Consider the following 20,449-nt stretch of genomic DNA (forward strand, 5'->3'; position numbering starts at 1 on the left):
TGGTATGTGTAATGGCAGGGCGACCAGAAAAATAGGGATTCAATAAAAAAAATAGGACAAGAAAAACAAGGACTGAAAATACAATTATGACATTTGAATATAAAAAAAACTATCATCGAAAACGTTTTTTTGACAGTTAATTAAAGTCATGGTAGGTGAAATGATGACAGTTAATAAGTGTCATAAATGATAAATAATGACATTTAATACCTGTCAAACAACACTTATTCGCTGTCATAAAATATAAATAATGACAGTTATTATCTGTCATAAATAGTAGTAATGACAGTTATTATCTCATCATAAATGTAAATAATGACAATTATAATCTTCGTAACATTTATTCTTTGTCAAGAAAAACACATTTCGTGACAGTTTTGTAGAATTATCATAAAATACTTTCTATGACTGCTGCATCAATGACTGCAAATAACTGTCACGAAATATTTCTATGACAACATTTAACTGTCAGCATAGGTCCTTTTTTTTATTGGTGTCAACTTTCAAAAGAAAATTACAAATTATTGTGTTTTTAAAAACTATTTTTTTTTTTTTGAAGAAACGTAAAATAATAATTAAGAAAAATGAAAGAATTTTGGGAAGAAGAAAAAAGTCGATTTAATTCGTCCTTCCAATTTTTAATTTATTTTCATATCCAAATTTTTAATTTTTATAATGTCGTTTATTTTTTAACTAGGTTAGAATTGCGACCAACATTTAACATTAATTAGATAAAATAATATATGTTTATATAATAATAATTTTCAACTTCACTATGTGAAGAAGAATATTTCAAACAAACAGCCTCAATAAATGTACAAAACAGAAATTGAAACCTATATTTTGAAACGATAGTTAACCATAGTTAGATACAAATTTTAAGCTTTTCTCTGTTGTCGGCTTAGTCTCTCCAATCACATAGATAAGTTTAGAAAGAAAAAGAAGAAGAAAAATTTGTCCACGAGACTGCAAGATGGAGTCGGAATGTCATTCTCTGTTCTGTTTCCATTCCCACTTCCCATTACATTCTCCATATCTCTGTAAAATTTACCACGTGAATTAGGATGGGAATTACCCATGCAGAATTTGCAAAGGATCCAATTCTCGTTATTATTTATTTAAATAATCCAAATTATCATTAAATAATTAACTATTATCTTGAAATTGTATACTATGCTTAGTTTTATATTACGGTTTTAGTTTAAAGACAAATTACTCTAAAGAAATAATAAACATTTTAAATAGTAAAATTGCATGGTGGTGTCGACTTTTATAATTTGTGCCACCTGTATTATTTGAATCTTCTAATTTTGTAATGTATATAAATCAAGGCCGCCGGTGGGGAGCTGAAGTTGACCGGGTTCGGTCACGTTCTACGCGGATTCCAACTGTTCCCATAACGCCGGCGTCAAGATCAACTGCCACGACACAAGGACTTGACTTTCAAACCCCCGCGTCCTTTGCCCGGTCACCGTTGTTTCCAAACTTCTATCATGAAAATGTAAAATAAATAAATTAGAGGCTGAATATTTACTGTTTCCTTCTTCTTCTTCTTCTTTTTTTAAAGGAATAACATTTGTTTGATAAATCAACCAAATAGTTACTAGAAGAATTCATTGGACAACATAAAATAGATTCTTGGCAAATTTAAATGAACAAATACATTATTGCACTTGTCACAATTGACCCTCGAAACATTTTTATTATTTTATCGTATTTAATTAAATGTGTCTCCCTTTTTGTTGTAATAATTTAAGGGTTTTTTTTAAAAAAAAAATTGTTACATTTAATTCATCTATTTTACTATTTTTAATAATTTTTTTTATAATTTATTAAATTTTGCAAATATAAAAAATAGTTAAAACCGAAATATTGATGTATATATCTAATTTGATTTAATTCAAACCTATGACCATTTAATAGACGACCACCTCCAAAACAAAGGTTCACATATGGCCTAACAAGTTTTTTAGAGGAGTATGCATAATATCTATCATAAGCAATGTAAAACAAGACATATCGAACATTTTGATTACGTTTTAAAAGTATTTAATTTAAAAAACATTGAATTTTGAAAAAAAAAATTTCCTCGAGCCAATTCAAACAAATTAGTTAATCTCTGAAAAAAAATTTGTATGAAAAAATCTCCACAAACTTGTATCACTTTAATTACATGAAATAAACAAGAAGATTGGTTGAAATCGAGATAATAATAACAACACTAACATAATAAGAAACAAGAGCATCATCATATATAACATTGAATAATATAGCTGTCAATTATTAGTTTTAGTGCCTTTCGTTTTCTGCCACTAACTTTGAATCATGAGCGATATCATACTAAGTTTTGAAAGCTGAAAAAATTGTATGTTTTTTTCATTTAATTTGACTAAAAATTCATACAATGTTATTTCAAGAAAAGATGAAAACTAAACTTTATGGTAAAAAAGTTGTGATACATGAAATACATTTAATTTAAAAAGAAACAAACAAGGTCATGTTTGATAACATTTTAGTATTTAAAATTGCATTTGTTTTTCTCATAATTTTATAATGATTTATTGTCTATCTGTTTAAGGAAATGGTTGAATTCTCATATTCAACTTCTTTTTTTTTTCTTAAAGAAAAAAAGACAATAATAATAAAAAAAAAAAACCTTGCTTTCAAAACTATTGTTTTTGTTTCTAAATAGGATTCAAAATCTAATAGTCGATTGTATATGAAACATCTATATGTTTATTCTAGTGATCTTCCAAATATGTCATGGAATGATAATGACTTTATTCAGTCTCAATAATGTTAGTACTTCCATTTAGATCTATACATTAATTAGTTGAAATTATAAATCTAACTAGGTCAGATTTTCGTTAATACAAGGCACTTGTAGAAAACGTGTTGCGTAGTTTTTCACGGTTATACAAAAATAATTATCAACTCCTTGTTTAGTAAAATTAGTTTCAATAGGAAACATGACTCTAACCCTCAAACTTTGAAGTCCAACCTCAATTGCTATAGGTTTTCCTATACCTTTTAGTTAGAATAATATGAATCATTTTGCTCCCAAAAAGGCCTTGAAAACCATTATTCTTTTTATCATCCTCAAGAACCCATTCTATCCCCACTACATATAATTATTTGATCCTCCAAAAGAACATTTGCATATTAAGGGCATTATACTTTGGCATTATTCACACTAACTTTGCTGACTTCTAAGTACAACTTCTTGATAATAGATCTATATATTTGACAAATATAACAACAATCTTATAATAAACGCTTTATATAACAATGCTATACATAGTGTGAGAATTACTCTTTTTAAGACCTTAATGTGTTTGATTGAATTTCAAGATGATGGTGATAAAAAAACTGTACCATATGTTTATTATTTTTAATAAACATCTTTAAAATAATTAATTAGTATTAATTAATTAACCAAACTAATTTTTCCTTTGCACCATCGGAAGTGCTTTTAATGTTTGAAAAATACTAGAAAATTGCTTTTACTTCAATCTAACCACTTTTCATTATTTTAAAAGCCATGTAGGAAAAGCAGCCAATTAATTCTCTCAATTGTAATGTAATGCACAAATTCGAATATTTATTTGGTTGGTTAGATCCAATAAAATCACTTCCTTAATTAAGTTGATTTTGGCTTTCAAATTCATGTACATGGATTTTTTTGCTTTAATCATTTTAAATCAACTTTTGTGATGTTCACTCCACTAAACACAAAAGCGTAATCGATAAGATCTAATTCAAACCCAATAACATAAATTTGAGAATATTATTAGTAAAAGGAATGCACTAATTAAAATATATCAAATAGAATGACAACTCTCATCCCATCAAAATAAATATCCATATCAACATTTTTGTGTTGTGCAGATGTAAAGGATTAATTATTTGATGGGATGTGACACCCATCTTTTTCTCTTTTTCCTCCAAAGTAGATCAAATGAAACATGTGCTATGATAAAGGCATTAGCTTAGGTTAGCTGCGTGAAGAGAAAGCAAATAATTACATCATCCATAGGGACTAACAGGCTAAAAATGGAAATCAACACGCCAACGTTTGCCTTTTTTCAATTTGTGTTTTGTACACGTTAATATGTCTATCTTGTAAGATATGACACCACAATAGTGATCGGGTGAGTTACATAAGTCTAATCATATGAGTTTGATTCAGTAGCAATTGATATGGATTACCTCTTTAAAACTTGTATATTCTTTTTTTCTTAAAAAAGTGTGAGGCTTTATTCTTTGCCTTTGATTCAAATCGGTCCGAGGAGTACAATTATGATGGCCTTTGGTGGTTGTAAATTTATTAGGAAGGGTTAGGACATGATCATATAAATTATTATGGATAATTTGATCGCAATGCAAATGTGAATGAGTTGAAAAATAATCTGTCAATCATGATGTATTTTATATGTTGGGAACTATATCTTAATACCTTTATTTTCTGTCACATCTCTAGAGGATAACAAATCTGCTTATATCTTAACAGTTTTGGTTTTATCTCATAATGAATCTTTGATCTAAAAATATTTTCTTTCTTATTACTCTCCCTCATTTGTGATAACGATGGTCAAAAAGTAGTTGGTTCCCAGTGTTTTACACTTGAATAATGGTAATTTGTAATGACTCTATCAACTTCAACCATTCTTCTCTTGTGTACACTCTTCTGTCAAATGGGTCTCTCGAAAGTCATATATTAATTATCTGATCCACTATACTTATTCTAAATCTTGCTTGTTTTACAGTTTTCTTAGTTCAAAAATTGTATATCGAAAGTCAAATAATTGATATCTGTAATAGTAATTAATCTTCTGTACACTAAGTTGTAAAACCTAATTATTGCTTATGTTCCCATGATATACTTTCTTATCGATCACTTTACACATGTTAATTTCTTAACTATAACTAGTCATTTGTCATTTTCACGCACATTCGTCTCTCGACTTAATTCATATCACTCTAATTATTCCTAATTAATTGATACACCAACAAAATTTTCTCTTTTTACAACATCTTTTTCTCAAATTGATTACACTTTTTCTTCTATCATGTGTTTCTTTTCCTTTAATTCACACAGTACTTTTGCTAATTCACATTTCCTTCTAGAATATTATCCTAACTTGTCATATTTCACTCGACCGGTTATTCTTCATAAATAATCAATATCTTTCTTTGAATACATTTTGATCAAGAAATATTCTTTCCTTGTAAACTAATAAATAAAACCACTTTAATTTTCTGAACATAAATGTGTGTGTATATGTGAGATAGGCAACATCCAATTTTTAGTCATATAGGAAAAACTAGTAATTAATACTATATATATATATATATACATTTTTAATTAGAACAATCATATTAAATAATTAAAGTATATTGAGACTAATGCATATGGTGTTATATGGTTTTGAGAGAGAATTAAAATTTTGAATTTACTAATTCAAATTTGAAAAGTTGACTCATGGTTGGTTAATTAGAATATGCCATATGTAAATATATACGTAAACGTTACAAAAAAAAAAAAAAAGAAAAAGAAAAGAAGAATTGAGCGTAAAGTATTGGATTGTAAATTGTAGTTTGAAAAGGACTCACGTGGAAAATAAATAAATAATTTGAAATTTAAATATTCTCAAAAAAAGAAAAATATGGAGGAGATGTCCATTGCCACCTAACTAACCGTCGATTGCCAGATACTTTTGTACCCTTTCCACACGTGTGACCCAGTCACCGACATGTTTGGAGGGTTGATATTTTCGTATTAAAAACCTATAATAATTTGAAAAATAACAAAAATTACAATTACATCCTCAAATTCAACTTCTAGAGTCGTTAGAAGTTGATCAAACGATGAAAATTGAATTTAAATATTGTATAATCAATACAATTTATTTGATCGTGTTAGTTTGATGTGTCTAATTTTAAATTTTCGAAAAGGTTTGAAAACTTAATTTTTAATTCTAAAAGTTTAAGGTAATTGTAACTACCACCATATTTTAATGGTGAATTTTCTAATCTGTCCTAAAAATAATTGTCAAAATGAGTGTAATTTTGTAGTTAGAGATTGGATTTTCTAACTTCATACATTAGTACAATATTCACGATATTAAAAATTATTAGATATGGGTTAACAATAGTTTAGCTCAACTTATACTTATATATGTTATATAAAAAATAAAAAATAAATAACTAGCACCTTTTACCTTAAATACAAAGATGGGTAGAAAGGAAAAACAGCCTAAATATTAGTTCAAATAATTTTTGTGAACTTTTTTTTATTTATAAAACTATTTATTGATATTGAATATCAACCTAAACCCTTAATCTAACTATTCTTGAAATATTGTCATAAAATCATGAAAAAGAAATTGAAAAGTTTTAATTTCAATAATTTTTTTTAACAAGTTCAAAGTCATTCCAGACTATTGTAAAATAAAATGCTGTGTAATTTAGAAATATGAACAATAATAATAACAATAATAAATGAAAAGGTAATATTTAATTTTAGCAATAAATATAACCCATCAAACCCAACTTAGGACAAAACTAGAGTAACTATTCTAATAAATATCTTAATAAACTTATATAAAATCAAAGTTGAACTTACCTATTCATTTATAGTTCATCAAAAGTTCCTAGAAGTTTTAAAAGCATATTCAATATTAACAAATTTTGATTTAACTTCCCTTTCAAAAATTAATTAATCCAGTATTATATTCATTATATATATATATATATATATTATAATGTTTATTTGAAATACGGTTCAGTTTTATTTATTTATTTTTTTAATGATGAAAACGTAAAACAGACAGAATTTATGAAGGAAAAAAAAGGGTGAGGAAATTGAGGGGAAAAAATGATGCTTTTATTGGATTCATTTCAACCAAACACGTAATAAAGACTCCTCACCGTCTTGGCTTAGCCAAACACTATGCGTAACGGCAACGGTAACGGTAACGTAATTGGATTGGACCAAACAAAAAACTAACCGCACCGCAAGACCGTTAAGAAAAAGAGAGAAAAACAGAGACTCCGTTTTGTTAGTGGGTCCCAGTCCAGTCACTTAGATAGAAAGGACACGTACTGTGTCACAAATAACATAACAACCGTAGCTGGAATCAACGATAGTCTTGCTTCCCCGAATATACGCATTTATCTACTTATTTATTCTTGTTTATTGTTTTTCTTTTCTACATTAAATTTTCCAATACCTCAAATTACATTCTTAACCTTAAATTAATTGCTTCAAATGTTCGTTCAAAAAAAAAAAAAAAAATTGGGAAATTGTTATCAATACTAAAACACAATAAATTAAATTATTTATAAAAAAATACAGTAAAAATTTCAAATGGATAATAAATGTTCCTATATTTTATAATTAGTTTTGATATTTTGTTATTTTTTAAATGTTTTTTTATAAAATATGTGGACAATTACAATAAATTTTAAAAAAAGATGACGTTGGATTAATTCTTTAGTGAAATTGGTGAATTTTGGTGAAATAATTAACTTGTGGATATTTTCTTCATGCGGGAATTTATTTTAACAAAATTCAAGAGTTGGAAAAAATATTAACTTTATATTTTTGTTAAAACGATAAATTGAAGACATGTTTGGATTAATCGTATGGTAATTAAAATTATTTTTAGAGTTCTAAAATACTTTAGTAAGAAAAATTATTTCGATGAGTTCTTTACAAATTTAATAAAACTTCGAAAGCTATTGATGGTTGATGTTAAAATATTTTCTATAATTTATAATTATTTTGATTTATTTTTATATTTAAAAACATTTTTTAATAATTTAAAATGATTTAGAAAAAAGAAATAAAAGAATTTAGGACTCTCATAAAATGTTCACAAATATCACAAAATTTTATCGCCTATAAATAATGGTAGATATACAGTAATTGAAAATATTAATCTAAGCATGCTAAAGTAATTATTAAATATTAAATATTAAGAATTTTTGTTAAGGTTTGAAGTGATTTATTAAAATATATTAGCGTAATGGATAATTTTTAAAAGAGGAAGGATATTTAAACTAATAATAAAACAGAGTAAAATCCAGATTTTTTTCTCTCTAATTTATTATTATTTTGTTTGAATTTTCATTATTTAATTCGGGGTAGAAACTGGAGAATTTTCGCTTTTGTCTGCTCTCTTCTTTCTCTCTCATCTCTTTCATTCCCTTTAAAATGGCGTAAGAGGAAGAGAGCGGGAACGTGTATCGTACAGCTTCTCTTTGCTTTCTCTCCTCTTCACCCTTTCCTCCCCTTCACAACCTCAATCTCTTGCATTGAGATCTGCGCTTCCGTTTTCTGCCTTTCCATTTCTCCTCTCAAGCTTTCAGGTTCCATTTCTCAACTCTAGATCTTCGATCTCTCCACCGGTTTCATTTTCTTGCTTCTTGCTTCTCGCCATATTTCTTTACTTCTGGAGATCCTCTCTTGGAATGAGTTCTTTTTATTCTTGTTTGTTGTATTTTGTTTGTTTGCTATCTACCTCCTTGCGGTGTTATTTGTAAGCTTTTTAATGGAGTTACTGTAGCGTATGACTGATTTTGACTGTTTTTGAAGTATATTGTGATTAATGGAGTTTATTTTCTATGAAATATATCTGAGTTTATTCTACCTCATTTGCATGGAAGATGCTGGTATGTTAGATCCAGGCGATCGTTGTTTTGTTTTGTTTCTTTTGCTCTAGTTTGTTGCTGGTAATCTGCTTATGAATGCATTTTGAATCTTTGGTTATACAATAAGAGGCGTTGTGAACGTCGATAACTGTTACTCTGCTTAGATGCCTTCCCGAGAAAAGAGGCAGAGTTAAATGAGAAACTAAGTAGGTAGTTCAAACGAGAAGCGTAAGGAGAATATAGAAAAGAGAGAATGAATTCCTACTTGAACGTTTGATGGAACTTTTTCGTTTCTGGAGGTTATGAATCATATGGAAAAGTTATGGATGTTGTAGTCTAGTCGAGAAGCACGTGGTCCTTGGATCTATCGTCTTTAACTCTACCTAAATTCAATATATAAGGCTGTTCTTTTTTAAAATCTTTTTCCTTAGGGCGATGTCAATTTCTACGTGCGTTTTGTTAAATACCTGTGATGTTGATGGAGCTGCTGATATTTTGGTTAGCGTTCAATGACAATGTTCATTAATTTCCTAATCTAAGCAATCGTGTCCCCATTTGTGAATGAATAATACCTATGAAGATGACGGCAGCGGTGATGTGACTTTGTATTCTGTGTTCCTTTGAATGCCTCTGCTTGGATTCTTGTTTTGGTTGGTCTTTCTTGATTAGAGATCCTGATTTCTTACTTGTGAAAGTGCAAGTTGATGTTGCAATATATGTTAGTACTCTGTCTTCTTCTATGATTACGAGTATGTTGACTGGCTGAATCTGATAAATCTGTGAAAGATTACGATGAACGTCGTTCTATTATCTTCGCTTTCCATTGTTAATGTTTCACGAGCTTTTGGATAGCGTTTGATGTTTAATATTTTAAATAAGCACTTCTGATTGCGTTTTTGTTTTCTTAGAGTTCCATTCATGTATTAGAGATCAAGCTTTTCCTTGAACCATTATTTTACATGCCATTCAGTATTTCTTAATATGTTCAGTCATTTCTTTTATGATATGATGATCAGTGTAAACTCAATGGTGCAAGGCACTTGTTACATCCTTGGGACATGTAAATTTATTTCAAACGTCATTTTCTGATTATACCGGTCTGCATAAGTATTGATGTGGAATGAATAATGTGCTTGGAATGTATGCTTTAAAGAGATTCTTAAGATACACTATTGAACTGAACTTTCTTTTGAAAGTAAATGTGCTGAAATGCTGCTTACGCTTCCAGGTTGCTGTTATGGCTCCTTCAAATGGAACAACAAACAATGCCCATCCTTCCCCACACCCACCATTGAATGAGAGAATACTATCATCCATGACTAGGAGATCTGTTGCTGCACATCCTTGGCATGATCTTGAAATAGGTATGCAATATACCTCACTGCCATTTATTATACCTTTTTATGTGGATGACAATTTATAGTTAGAACGAGCTACTAATTGACATATCTCTTATTCTCTATTTCAGGACCTGATGCTCCCAAGATTTTCAATTGTGTAAGGATGGTGTCCTGAATTCCATAATATAATACATTGTTTTCTTTAAAATGATTGTAGTAGTATGTGATATAATTTCATGAGAGTGCCATAAGGTTTGAACCATAAGAACTTTATAGTTGGATATTGACATTACTCAAGTGGTAGATCAGTTTTTTTAATTTTTTTTCATGTTTTCTTCTTCTTATATTAGTACCTTAGCTTAGACTTCTGAATTTTCACAAAAAGTTCAGAATATTGATGCATAAATTGATGAATCTTGATTAATCTTCATCATGCAGGTTGTTGAAATAGGAAAGGGAAGCAAAGTGAAGTATGAACTTGACAAAAAAACTGGTCTGATCAAGGTAACAATAAGCTGACTTGTATTTTGTGTTAGATTTTAGCTGTCCTTCAGTTCAATAAAACAGCCCACATTTATTCAGGTCGATCGGATTCTTTACTCATCTGTTGTGTACCCACACAACTATGGCTTCATTCCTCGAACTCTTTGTGAGGACAACGACCCCATGGATGTCTTGGTCATCATGCAGGTACACTACAATTGTTTCTTTAAAGGAAGTTGCACTTGTAATAATATGCCGACTATTTCACCTCATGTTCTTCTAAAATATTTTCAGGAGCCAGTTCTTCCTGGATGTTTTCTGAGGGCTAAAGCAATAGGCCTCATGCCTATGATCGACCAGGTAACTCTTCTCGATTAATGATTCCCTTTTGTTCTTAAATACGAGAGGTCTAATTATAATTATTACAGGGTGAAAAAGATGACAAGATCATAGCAGTTTGTGCTGATGATCCTGAATATCGTCACTACAATGACATCAAGGAGCTCCCACCGCATCGATTGGCTGAGATTCGCCGCTTCTTTGAAGACTGTATCCTAAAATTAGTTTGATAATTTACAATGCTAATCTAATCAATCCTTGTAACTTTTCTATCCTCATCTTGTAATGCTTCCTTGACGAGCCATACAGACAAGAAGAATGAGAACAAGGAGGTAGCTGTGAATGACTTTCTGCCAGCCGCTGATGCCTTCATGGCCATCAAACACTCGATGTAAGCAATTCTTATCCTGAGGCAACCAATAGATATCCATTGTCATTTTTTAACTGAATTACATTGTTACACATCAACACCAATACCAATGAGAGCTTCGATTTGAGGAATGAATGAGTGATTGTATTTGTTCATTTTTCTGTGCAGGAATCTCTATGCAGACTACATAGTGGAGAGCTTGAGGCGGTAGAGTCACACCTCAAGGCAAATTGGTAATAGTGATTAACATTCACATCATATAATATATATATATATAATACATTGGAAGCCTTCATTCGAAGTTGAGGAAAGAGATTAGTATCTCTATGGTTTTTGTCGATATGCATGCTTTCATACTTGGAATTTACACTGCTTTGTGTTAGGAGGAAGAAAAAAGATGATGCCGATAAATTGATTGTATCAATGATTGAATCAAAATATGTTACACAGCGATCATACTAGTCTTAGGGTAATGGCTATATTTTTTAATTTTTTTTTTCCTTTAAAAGTTAAAAAGTCTATTGTAATGAATCAATCTAAATACTTCTATATTCTACTACTAGTCTTGGTGAGTTCCATCACCATAGTTCCTACTTCCTATCAGCTCTTTTCTTTTTCCCTTTTTCCCTTATCATGATAACAATGAAGTCAACTACAAGTCATTCGTTTGGTTAATAACTCTCTAATTTAATGGTACAAATTTGATACCAGAATAATCTTGTAGGCGAAAATATAATTAGGAAATAGGGATTTGAACTCCCAAGGCGTTCCTAGAAATCAGATTGTATGTTTTGAGTTAACCGAACGATACCATTTGTTTAACTAATTCATATGTTGTGAAATATAATTCGATGTTGTTTTGTCTTTTTTAATATTTTTAATTTTGCTTTTTTATTAGCTATTTTAAGTATTGACAACGGGAATTACGCTTGTACAGTAAATGTTGTTGAGTTTTAATTTGACTGAATTGTACAAAGATAGATGTCTAAATGATTGATTGAGCATGATCACCATGCTGCATAAATTATTAAATTTCTTGTGTTTTTTTAAAAAAAGTTCTAAATAATTTGTAAGGTTTGTTTTAGTTGTCCAACAAAAATGCAATATGTAAATTATTATTTGTTAATTAATTACGATAATGGGGCAAAACATATTGGATTTTCTTTCGTAACTGCGTTGCTATACGGTAAATGAAGTCTTTCTCAAATTCTCTTTATCTCCTCCTTCACGTCCCCTAATCTCCTTTCGAACAATCCTCGCAACTGTTCTTAATTCTAGATTTTAAATCATCAATTCGAATCAATGAATATTGTTTTTTAATCTACAACGAGATTTAATGAACCTCACAACATGAGATGGAGGGATGGTAATGGCAAGGTTTATGAATAAAAGAGAAGAAGAGGAAACTAAGGAAGATGTGATTTGCTACACCATAGCCCAACCACCAAAATAATACGAAATAACCACATACACCCTTCTTTCTGTTTTTTTTTTTCTTTTTTAAATAAAGATAATCTACGTCAAATTTGGAACTTTTGATACCAAAATTATATTTTAGGCTTAACAAAAATGTGTTGAGAAGTGTAAGTTGACAACAAGTCTAAGAAACTTTGAAAACAGAAAAACAAATTCTTAGTTTGTCCAGCGGGAAACAAACTCATGATTACTAATACTGAAGATTCCTTTATCAGAAAAAGTACAAAATGATTCCAGTGCTTCTCTCTCTCATGATCCAAGATATTTAGCTTCCTCACCATCAAATATTTCCTCCCAAACTCTTCTCTCTCCTAGACTAGAAATATGTCAAAAGATATTAAATTAGGCTCAATTTAACCTTCAAACAACCGAATAATTGTGAGGAAAAGATAAAATAGGAATTATAGAAACTTATAGGGACAAAATTTGTATATCCATCAAATGATCCAATCATTCAATCCATCTCAGAAAGCCTTCTACATACATTAACCCATCAGTGGAGAAGATACAAACATTCATAAGAGATGTTAAAACTTACATCATTTCAACTGAGATTTGGGATAACACAAAGGAATATACTACAATATATAAAGGCACAAACAGATAAAAGGCGGTCCTAAACATGAAGATAGCTCCAATCTAAATACAGAAATTGAGTAGTCGTGGAGCATATTAGAACTTAAGCTAAGCTAGGCCTTCTTGGGGGACTTGGTACCCTTGGAGGGAGACTTAGGCTCCTTTGCTGCCGTCCCTGCCCTCTCGGATTTCTTTGGAAGAAGGACTGGGTTGATGTTCGGAAGCACCCCACCATGAGCAATTGTCACCCCGGCAAGAAGCTTCCCGAGTTCCTCGTCATTCCTCACAGCCAAGAGCACGTGTCTCGGGATGATCCTGTTTTTCTTGTTGTCTCTTGCTGCATTCCCAGCCAGTTCCAAAACCTAAAGTATAATGCGATCTTAATTAAACTGATAGATGATTTGAACTGTGAGTTTCTGGACCAGCTTACACGTATCTCGACTAATCTCATTAACAACCTACCTTGTTCTACGATATTTGGATATCAAGGAAACTAGTAAGATATTAAACCTTAGGTAGGTAGTCACTAGAAATTGGACTCATCCCTCCTAGCCCTTCATCAAACTCATGACCTTGTTTACCACTAGGTCAACCCATGATGGACAACTCGAATACTATATTCACTACGACATCAATATGTTCAAGTTTGGAAGTTAGTGACACTTATATTTCATCTTTTATATGGATATCCTTAACACATTAACCCAATAGCTCAGTATACAACATCAATTCTTGTATTATCATCAAACACTTTTGTGCAAGATTCAATCGGTGAATGAATTAAAAGAATTCTACTAGACGTCAATGGATGACCAAAATTTCTCTTGGTAAGAAACATAAAATTCAAATGCTTACTGAACAAAGACATCAATTTACCATCTTAAAGATTGATGGTTTGATATCCGACCCCACAATTGTTGAAATACAAAAAAAACAAAAAACAAAAAACAAAAAACAAAAAGAAAAGCAGCAATTTCTATGATGCCAAAATCAACACAAAATCATTTGGATAAAGCATCAGAATCAGGACATAAAGGACAGCTGAAAAGAGTTACAAAAGCAAGGCAAAGCGGATACCGAGGGAAGTTGAGAATCTATTCAGTTTGAATTTCTAATTTTTCAGATTCACTCAAATAAACTAATTAAAATATTTGAAAAAAAAAATGTATTTGTTATTTAAAACAGTGTTTGATTTATAAGCAACATTTGTACGCTTTTTCAAACTCTAAAATCTCTACCAAACAACGATCTTTCAAAAAAAAAAAAAAAAGACCCCAAAATAAAAGTGTTTTTGTTATCCACGTTCTATTAATTTGTATTTGTTTTAAGAATTTAACTAGAGATTTAAGCGTCTCTCTACAAAACATGAAAACAGTAATATAAAAAGAAGATGAAACAATCGTAAATTTCAAAGACAGAAATTTGAGTTTCTATTTGCTATCCATTTCGTTTTTCATTTTTTACTTTTGAAAATTAAAATTATTACATCTTGTAAGTTGAATTCTTAGTAAAATGTAAAAGAAATAATAATAAAATAGAAACTACTATTGTTTTAATTTCTAAAATTTGATTGGGTCTCTGCTTAAGTGTTTTTCCAAAGTTCTTTTTTATTTAAATTTTTTGGATAAAAAATGTTTAAATTTTACTTGAAAAGGTGGTATGAGCGGTTACCAAACACATTAATTTTTTTCAAAAAGATCTTTTTTTTAAAAAAAAAAAATTATATACTTGAGAATAGTTTTTAAATTATTGGTAAAAAATAAGAACCCAACATTTTCTGTTTCTTTGTTAACCATTTGTTTTTTTGAAAATTATACCTACAAATCCCACTTTCATTTATTGGTTTCTAAGTTCTACCAAGATTTAAAACTAAAAGAAGTGTAGTTTTTGTTTTTAGAAATTGACTAAGATTTTAAGTCAATTTGGCTTAATTTTAAAAAACAAAGAACCAAAGACCAAACGTGGTTACCAAACGAAGCTTTAAAACTTAATTTTAAAATTTAAAAATAAAAAACAAAGTGGTTATCAAACCAATGCTAAAAAAAAAGTGAAATCGATGTCAAGAACTAAGAAGACCTTAAAATTCTATATTTAAAATCGGTGATTTTTTCCTTTCTAGATTGTCTGAAAACTTAGAATGAACTTTGTCTATATACACAAAACCAAATAGGGAAATCAGAGAATAGATTGCATAAATGATAGTAATAATAATAATAATAACAAAACTAATTCCATTAAATTGGGGATTTTATATATGAAGAGAAAGAGCTAAGAAAATCAAATTCTAAGCCATTCACAAGAAATAAAGAAAATGCATTCCAATCCAAGCATATAATCCTTTGAATAAACGATCAGATTTCTCACACACAATTAAAACATGTAAAATCCTCCAACAGAAACTGAAAAAAGAAACCCTAAATTAAGTAAATCGAAAGTAACAAACAGAGAAGAACGAAGCAGTAGTAAATATTCACCTCAGCAGCGAGGTACTCAAGCACAGCAGCAAGGTAAACCGGAGCGCCGGTTCCGACTCGTTGAGAGTAACGGCCATTCTTCAAGTAGCGACCGATTCTGCCGACGGGAAACTGGAGGCCGGCTTTGACAGAGCGAGAGACAGGCTTCTTCTTAGGACCGGCACCGCCTCTTCTGCCGGCGAAGCCTTTCTTCGCCTTGCCGCCAGAATCCATTGGAAGAGAAAATTTTCCGGGGAAACAAAAAAGTAAAAAAGAAAAAAAAAAAAAAAAACAGAAAAGGTGAAAGAGTGAGGGAAGTTAACGACGAGGTTTCAACAGAGATGACATTACTTTTGTGAAATGAGAAAAATAAAATGGAAAGTGAATGACACACGCCCTGTTCCTGATGACATGGACACATCGCTTTTGTATTTTTTTCTTTTTTTAATTATATTCCTATCCAATTAAAATGCATCAAATTACACCCTCCCAAATAATTTTTTTTTATATGTCTAAATTAGACAACACTCTCTTCCACCTCGTTGCCAACCTACCCACCTACGGATAGTTACGATTACATTCTTAAACTTTCAATTAAAAAATAGAACCCATAGACCCGGAGAGTGTTAAAATGAGATTTATTCTATTTTAATCTAATAATTTTTAAAGAATCTAATAATTTTTAGTTCTTTAAATTTAATTTGTATACTTGTAGTAATTATCGTTTGTTTTTTAACGGTTAGTTTATTGTTAAATTTTATAAAAAAAATAGCCACTATTAAAGGTACATAAACTTAACAAATAAAAAGTTCCTCAAATAATTTTTGTTTTTAGGACTGTACAATCAATCAAAAGTAATATTTAACCTAAAAGTCAAACTTTGTAACTTCAAAACTTTTAGTGCATTTATACTCATAATTCCGATCCAAACAAGTTGGTGGAAAAACATGCATTCCTTTATCAAAATAAACTTAACTCAATTGACATAAATATATACACTTAAAAAGGTTCGGATATATACACTTGAAAGGTTGCTCGAATGTCTAACTTTTAATGTACTAAAAGACCTACTGCCATCAATATCCTACTAAGCTGAGATAGTATAGACATTCCAATAGGGTTTTTGTGTGCCTGTCATAGTTTGTTGAGTTAGGTAAACACATTAATTTTGAGTAGAAACAAGATAAGATGTTAAGTTAAATCAATGTATCCATTTTATGAATTCATTTGTCATATACACATAAAGCAAGAGAAGCCAAATGAATACTCCTCATGCTACAGCTCATAATTGACTATTAGTCACACCTTCTTTGGTTCACATTTTTATTTGATCAAATCTAATAAGATCACTTTCTTGGATCCGAGCTTTTAACTTTAAAATATATCTTCAAATTTTTATACAGAATAAATAAACTAAATATGTCATTTTTATAACTTAATACTCAAAAATTAAAAATAAATAAATAAATAAATTATAATTTTTTGCTTACAAATTGCCTAACAATTAGAACATTCAGTTGAAAATGGTGAGAAATAAGCACAACTTTAAAAAAGCAAAAGACCAAAATCAAACGGAGACTAATAGTTTGATTGACAAATATTGGGTATGTTATTACATTTGAATACTAGTCTAAGATACTAACATAAATACCAAAGATGGATATCAAAATAGAATAATTATTAAATAGAAAAACTAAAACAAAATACATATAAGAAGTTAAGAATTAAAATATGAATAATAAACCTAAGGTAAGTAAATACTTTTCTGAATCCAAATCCATATCTATAACAAAATAATGCCCAATTTCTGGCAGTTTTGAGGCCACCTTGAGAGTGGTGTTCATGAATTTTATCTATAGTACCCATGGATGAAGAACATACATCAGACTCAACCATATGCAATTGGAAAAAATGACCAAATGCTATGAGATTTCAAAAATTCTGCAAGCAATCATCCACACCAACCAATTGTCTTGTTTGTTCTGATACCAAATTCAGAGGTCTCGGATTGAGGCTGTGGAGGAGGCCTAGGCTCCCTGGGTTTGGCAGGGTCAACAAAAATAACCCATCCATCAAGAAACTTTGCATTCATTTCTTGTCTAGCTCTCTCAGCCTCTTCTATTGTACTGTAGGTTACGAAGGCGAATCCCTTCGATCTTCCCGTCGCCCTATCAGTTACAACCTTTGCTGTACAAATGTTGAGGCAATGTCAAGATGTTGCACTCTGGAACAAATGTTCATAGATTTGTAAATTGGAGAGAGGGAGAGAGTGCTATACCATCTACAAGCTGACCAAAGGAAGAAAAGGCTTCTCGGAGCTTCTCATCTGTTGTTAATCTCGAAAGACCTGTTCATTTTATAGGAGTGAAAATCTCACCGAGCATATCCAATCTAAATTTGTTATGTACTTCTATACTCTACTACTCTTGAGTTCGTAAAAGAATATTAGATTATGAAAAAAATCATATTTGTTCGACCGTATTTATAATGGATATGTTGACTTGGTCTTTGAATCCATTTTATCTATCAACGACAAATTCCTAGAATTTTCTAAATGTGCATCGTAACTCTGTCTACTTCTCAGGGTATATTGGCAAATCTAGAACTCGACTAAGGGGACTTGACATATATGGAAATCTTTATGATATTCGAATTATACACAAAACTACCATACTTGTAAAAAAAAAAGAGAAGATATGGGCTTCTAATACCACTACCCCTTCATTAATTGATACTCAAGAGGTGTTTCTTACTGAAAGAACAAATGAAGGATTTATAAAGGATTGAAGATGTAGGCATTGAGGGTGCTGTCTCGTGAACTTTTTCTAATGAGAAGGTTCATCTTCTTTTCTTTCTTTCTTTCTTCTTCTTCTTCTTTGTGTGTGTATGTGTGTGTGTGTGTGTGGGGGGGGGGGGGGGGGGGGTTGAGGGGAATTTCTGTATACCTACTCCCTTCATTCTTTGGAAGGTTTGTCAATCAAACGGCAGACCTTCGAATGCAAACGGAATATTGTGTTGCATAAGAAATGAATTAGCTTTCCTACAACATTACAAGTTATACAACCTCAATTTTTTTAATATATATATATCTCTCTAAGTATTTAGACTAGCTTATGTTCATTTTGACTACTCTTGCCGGACAATCCATCTAACCTTACAACATTTGGATATCAATATAACTTGTAGGATATTAAATTTTAGGCACCTGACTGCAGACTTCTTAGCCCTTTACGAAGGTCATGCCCCTATTTACTACCAAGCTAACTATGATGATTCTTTCTTAGTTGCTTAAGCTATCAAGCATCCTGCATGATTGATAAATGATAAGGATAGGAATAATTTTCTAAAGTCCTACACCCGAACAAGCCCTACCACTTACTGAAGACTGAAGCAATTTCATAAATGTAAATAGAAACACAAACACCATAAACAAATGGGATAAAAGTAACAGAACAGAGCATAGTTGATTAAGTAGATCCCCCATTTAGTTCTTTGAAAATAATTGTTCAAGTGTAAGAAGTGAAGGGTGAGCAACAACACCGGAAGTTTCTCATAATCCAAACAAAAAATTGATCATAATACCAAATTTCCGAATCATGCTCAATAATCAAAATAAGAAGAAAGGCGTAGCACAAGATGATTCTGCGAGGCTTACCACTGATGAAGAGCTTAGGCGATGTGAGAGTTGAGCTGAGACGAACGGCATTCCACTGGGATCGGAGAATGGAAGAGGAAGAAGAAGGAGAAGATCCACTAAGAACGCGCCTTACGGTGGAGAAGAAAGCCATATGATTCAACCGGCCGATGCAAACGGGTAGACCGCTGCGATGGAGAGTTTTTTAGGGTTTAGGGTTTGAGTTTTGGCTTACACAACTGTCGCCCTTTACTTCTTTGTTCAAATGTTTCAATTGTGATTTTCATTTATTTTTACTTTTTAGATAAAATTATTGTTATTTATATATATATATTTTTTTTATCAATTAAATGTCAAAATTTTCATTAGTGATATGTGTTACAATTATATTTTTAAAGTGTTTAATTTAAAAATAACCTACTTAAAAATATTTTTTAAATATGTTTTAAATAATTTTCGCAAAAATAAGTTTAAACAAAAGTAAATTTTTTGTTTTTTTGGAATCAATCTAAACGGACTGCTTTTGATCAAAATTCATTTGATAATAGTTGGTTTTTTTAAAATCAAAATCAATGCATAAAATGATTTTCAAAACATTTGTAACGAAAAATTTGGAGAACACAAGTTTTAGTTTGATATTGGTAGAACAAAAATTGAAAGATAAATGTAACGAAAATGGATATATATTATATATGAAATCATTTTCAAAAATAGTAAAATATTAAATTTATTTACAAATTCAACTTAAACCCTTCACGTATATTTTACCGTTTTCACATTCCACTGGTCATTGTATTTGCGGTTGAAAAATAATTTTGTTTTATAAAAATAGCAAAATTATAACACCTTCACATTTAATGGAATATATGAATGTAATGTGCATAAAAAAGAGTCGGTCAACAAGGGGTTTAGTCTTTTTATGGCATCTTGGTTACAACTTATTATGCATATGTATTGGTGTTGGAAATGCAATCAAAGTTCCTATTGACTAGATAAAGGTAAGATCATGGGTATACAAGAGAGAACAACTATCATGAATGAAAGATCTTTTAGTAGAAACAAAAATAAAACCATGAAAACTTATACCCAAAGTAAATAATATAATGTGATTGTGTGAAGATAT

The 20,449-nt window shown here is 30.3% G+C and overlaps 3 protein-coding genes across 3 annotated transcripts; 1 reads left to right on the forward strand and 2 right to left on the reverse strand.

Annotated features, from left to right (window-relative positions):
• The first annotated feature begins 8,123 nt into the window (after positions 1 to 8,123).
• Positions 8,124 to 11,785, forward strand: LOC103490010 (soluble inorganic pyrophosphatase 4). Its single transcript, XM_008449376.3, has 9 exons — positions 8,124 to 8,373; positions 9,884 to 10,019; positions 10,124 to 10,152; positions 10,434 to 10,499; positions 10,578 to 10,685; positions 10,773 to 10,838; positions 10,907 to 11,027; positions 11,127 to 11,208; positions 11,356 to 11,785. The coding sequence occupies exons 2-9, from the start codon at positions 9,893 to 9,895 to the stop codon at positions 11,396 to 11,398; spliced, it is 642 nt and encodes a 213-aa protein (XP_008447598.1). The 5' UTR covers positions 8,124 to 8,373; positions 9,884 to 9,892; the 3' UTR covers positions 11,399 to 11,785.
• Positions 11,786 to 13,125: 1,340 nt separating this feature from the next.
• On the reverse strand, positions 13,126 to 16,086 carry LOC103490019 (probable histone H2A.4). Its single transcript, XM_008449386.3, has 2 exons — positions 15,714 to 16,086; positions 13,126 to 13,601 (listed from the first exon to the last, which is right to left on the reverse strand). Exons 1-2 carry the CDS (start codon positions 15,924 to 15,926, stop codon positions 13,353 to 13,355), a joined length of 462 nt encoding a protein of 153 aa, XP_008447608.1. The 5' UTR covers positions 15,927 to 16,086; the 3' UTR covers positions 13,126 to 13,352.
• Positions 16,087 to 17,349: 1,263 nt separating this feature from the next.
• On the reverse strand, positions 17,350 to 19,594 carry LOC103490031 (organelle RRM domain-containing protein 2, mitochondrial). Its single transcript, XM_008449398.3, has 3 exons — positions 19,348 to 19,594; positions 17,971 to 18,039; positions 17,350 to 17,879 (listed from the first exon to the last, which is right to left on the reverse strand). Exons 1-3 carry the CDS (start codon positions 19,478 to 19,480, stop codon positions 17,644 to 17,646), a joined length of 438 nt encoding a protein of 145 aa, XP_008447620.1. The 5' UTR covers positions 19,481 to 19,594; the 3' UTR covers positions 17,350 to 17,643.
• Positions 19,595 to 20,449: the final 855 nt, after the last annotated feature.

This window comes from Cucumis melo, chromosome 8, assembly GCF_025177605.1.
Source record: "Cucumis melo cultivar AY chromosome 8, USDA_Cmelo_AY_1.0, whole genome shotgun sequence".
Classification (NCBI taxonomy): Eukaryota; Viridiplantae; Streptophyta; class Magnoliopsida; order Cucurbitales; family Cucurbitaceae; genus Cucumis; species Cucumis melo.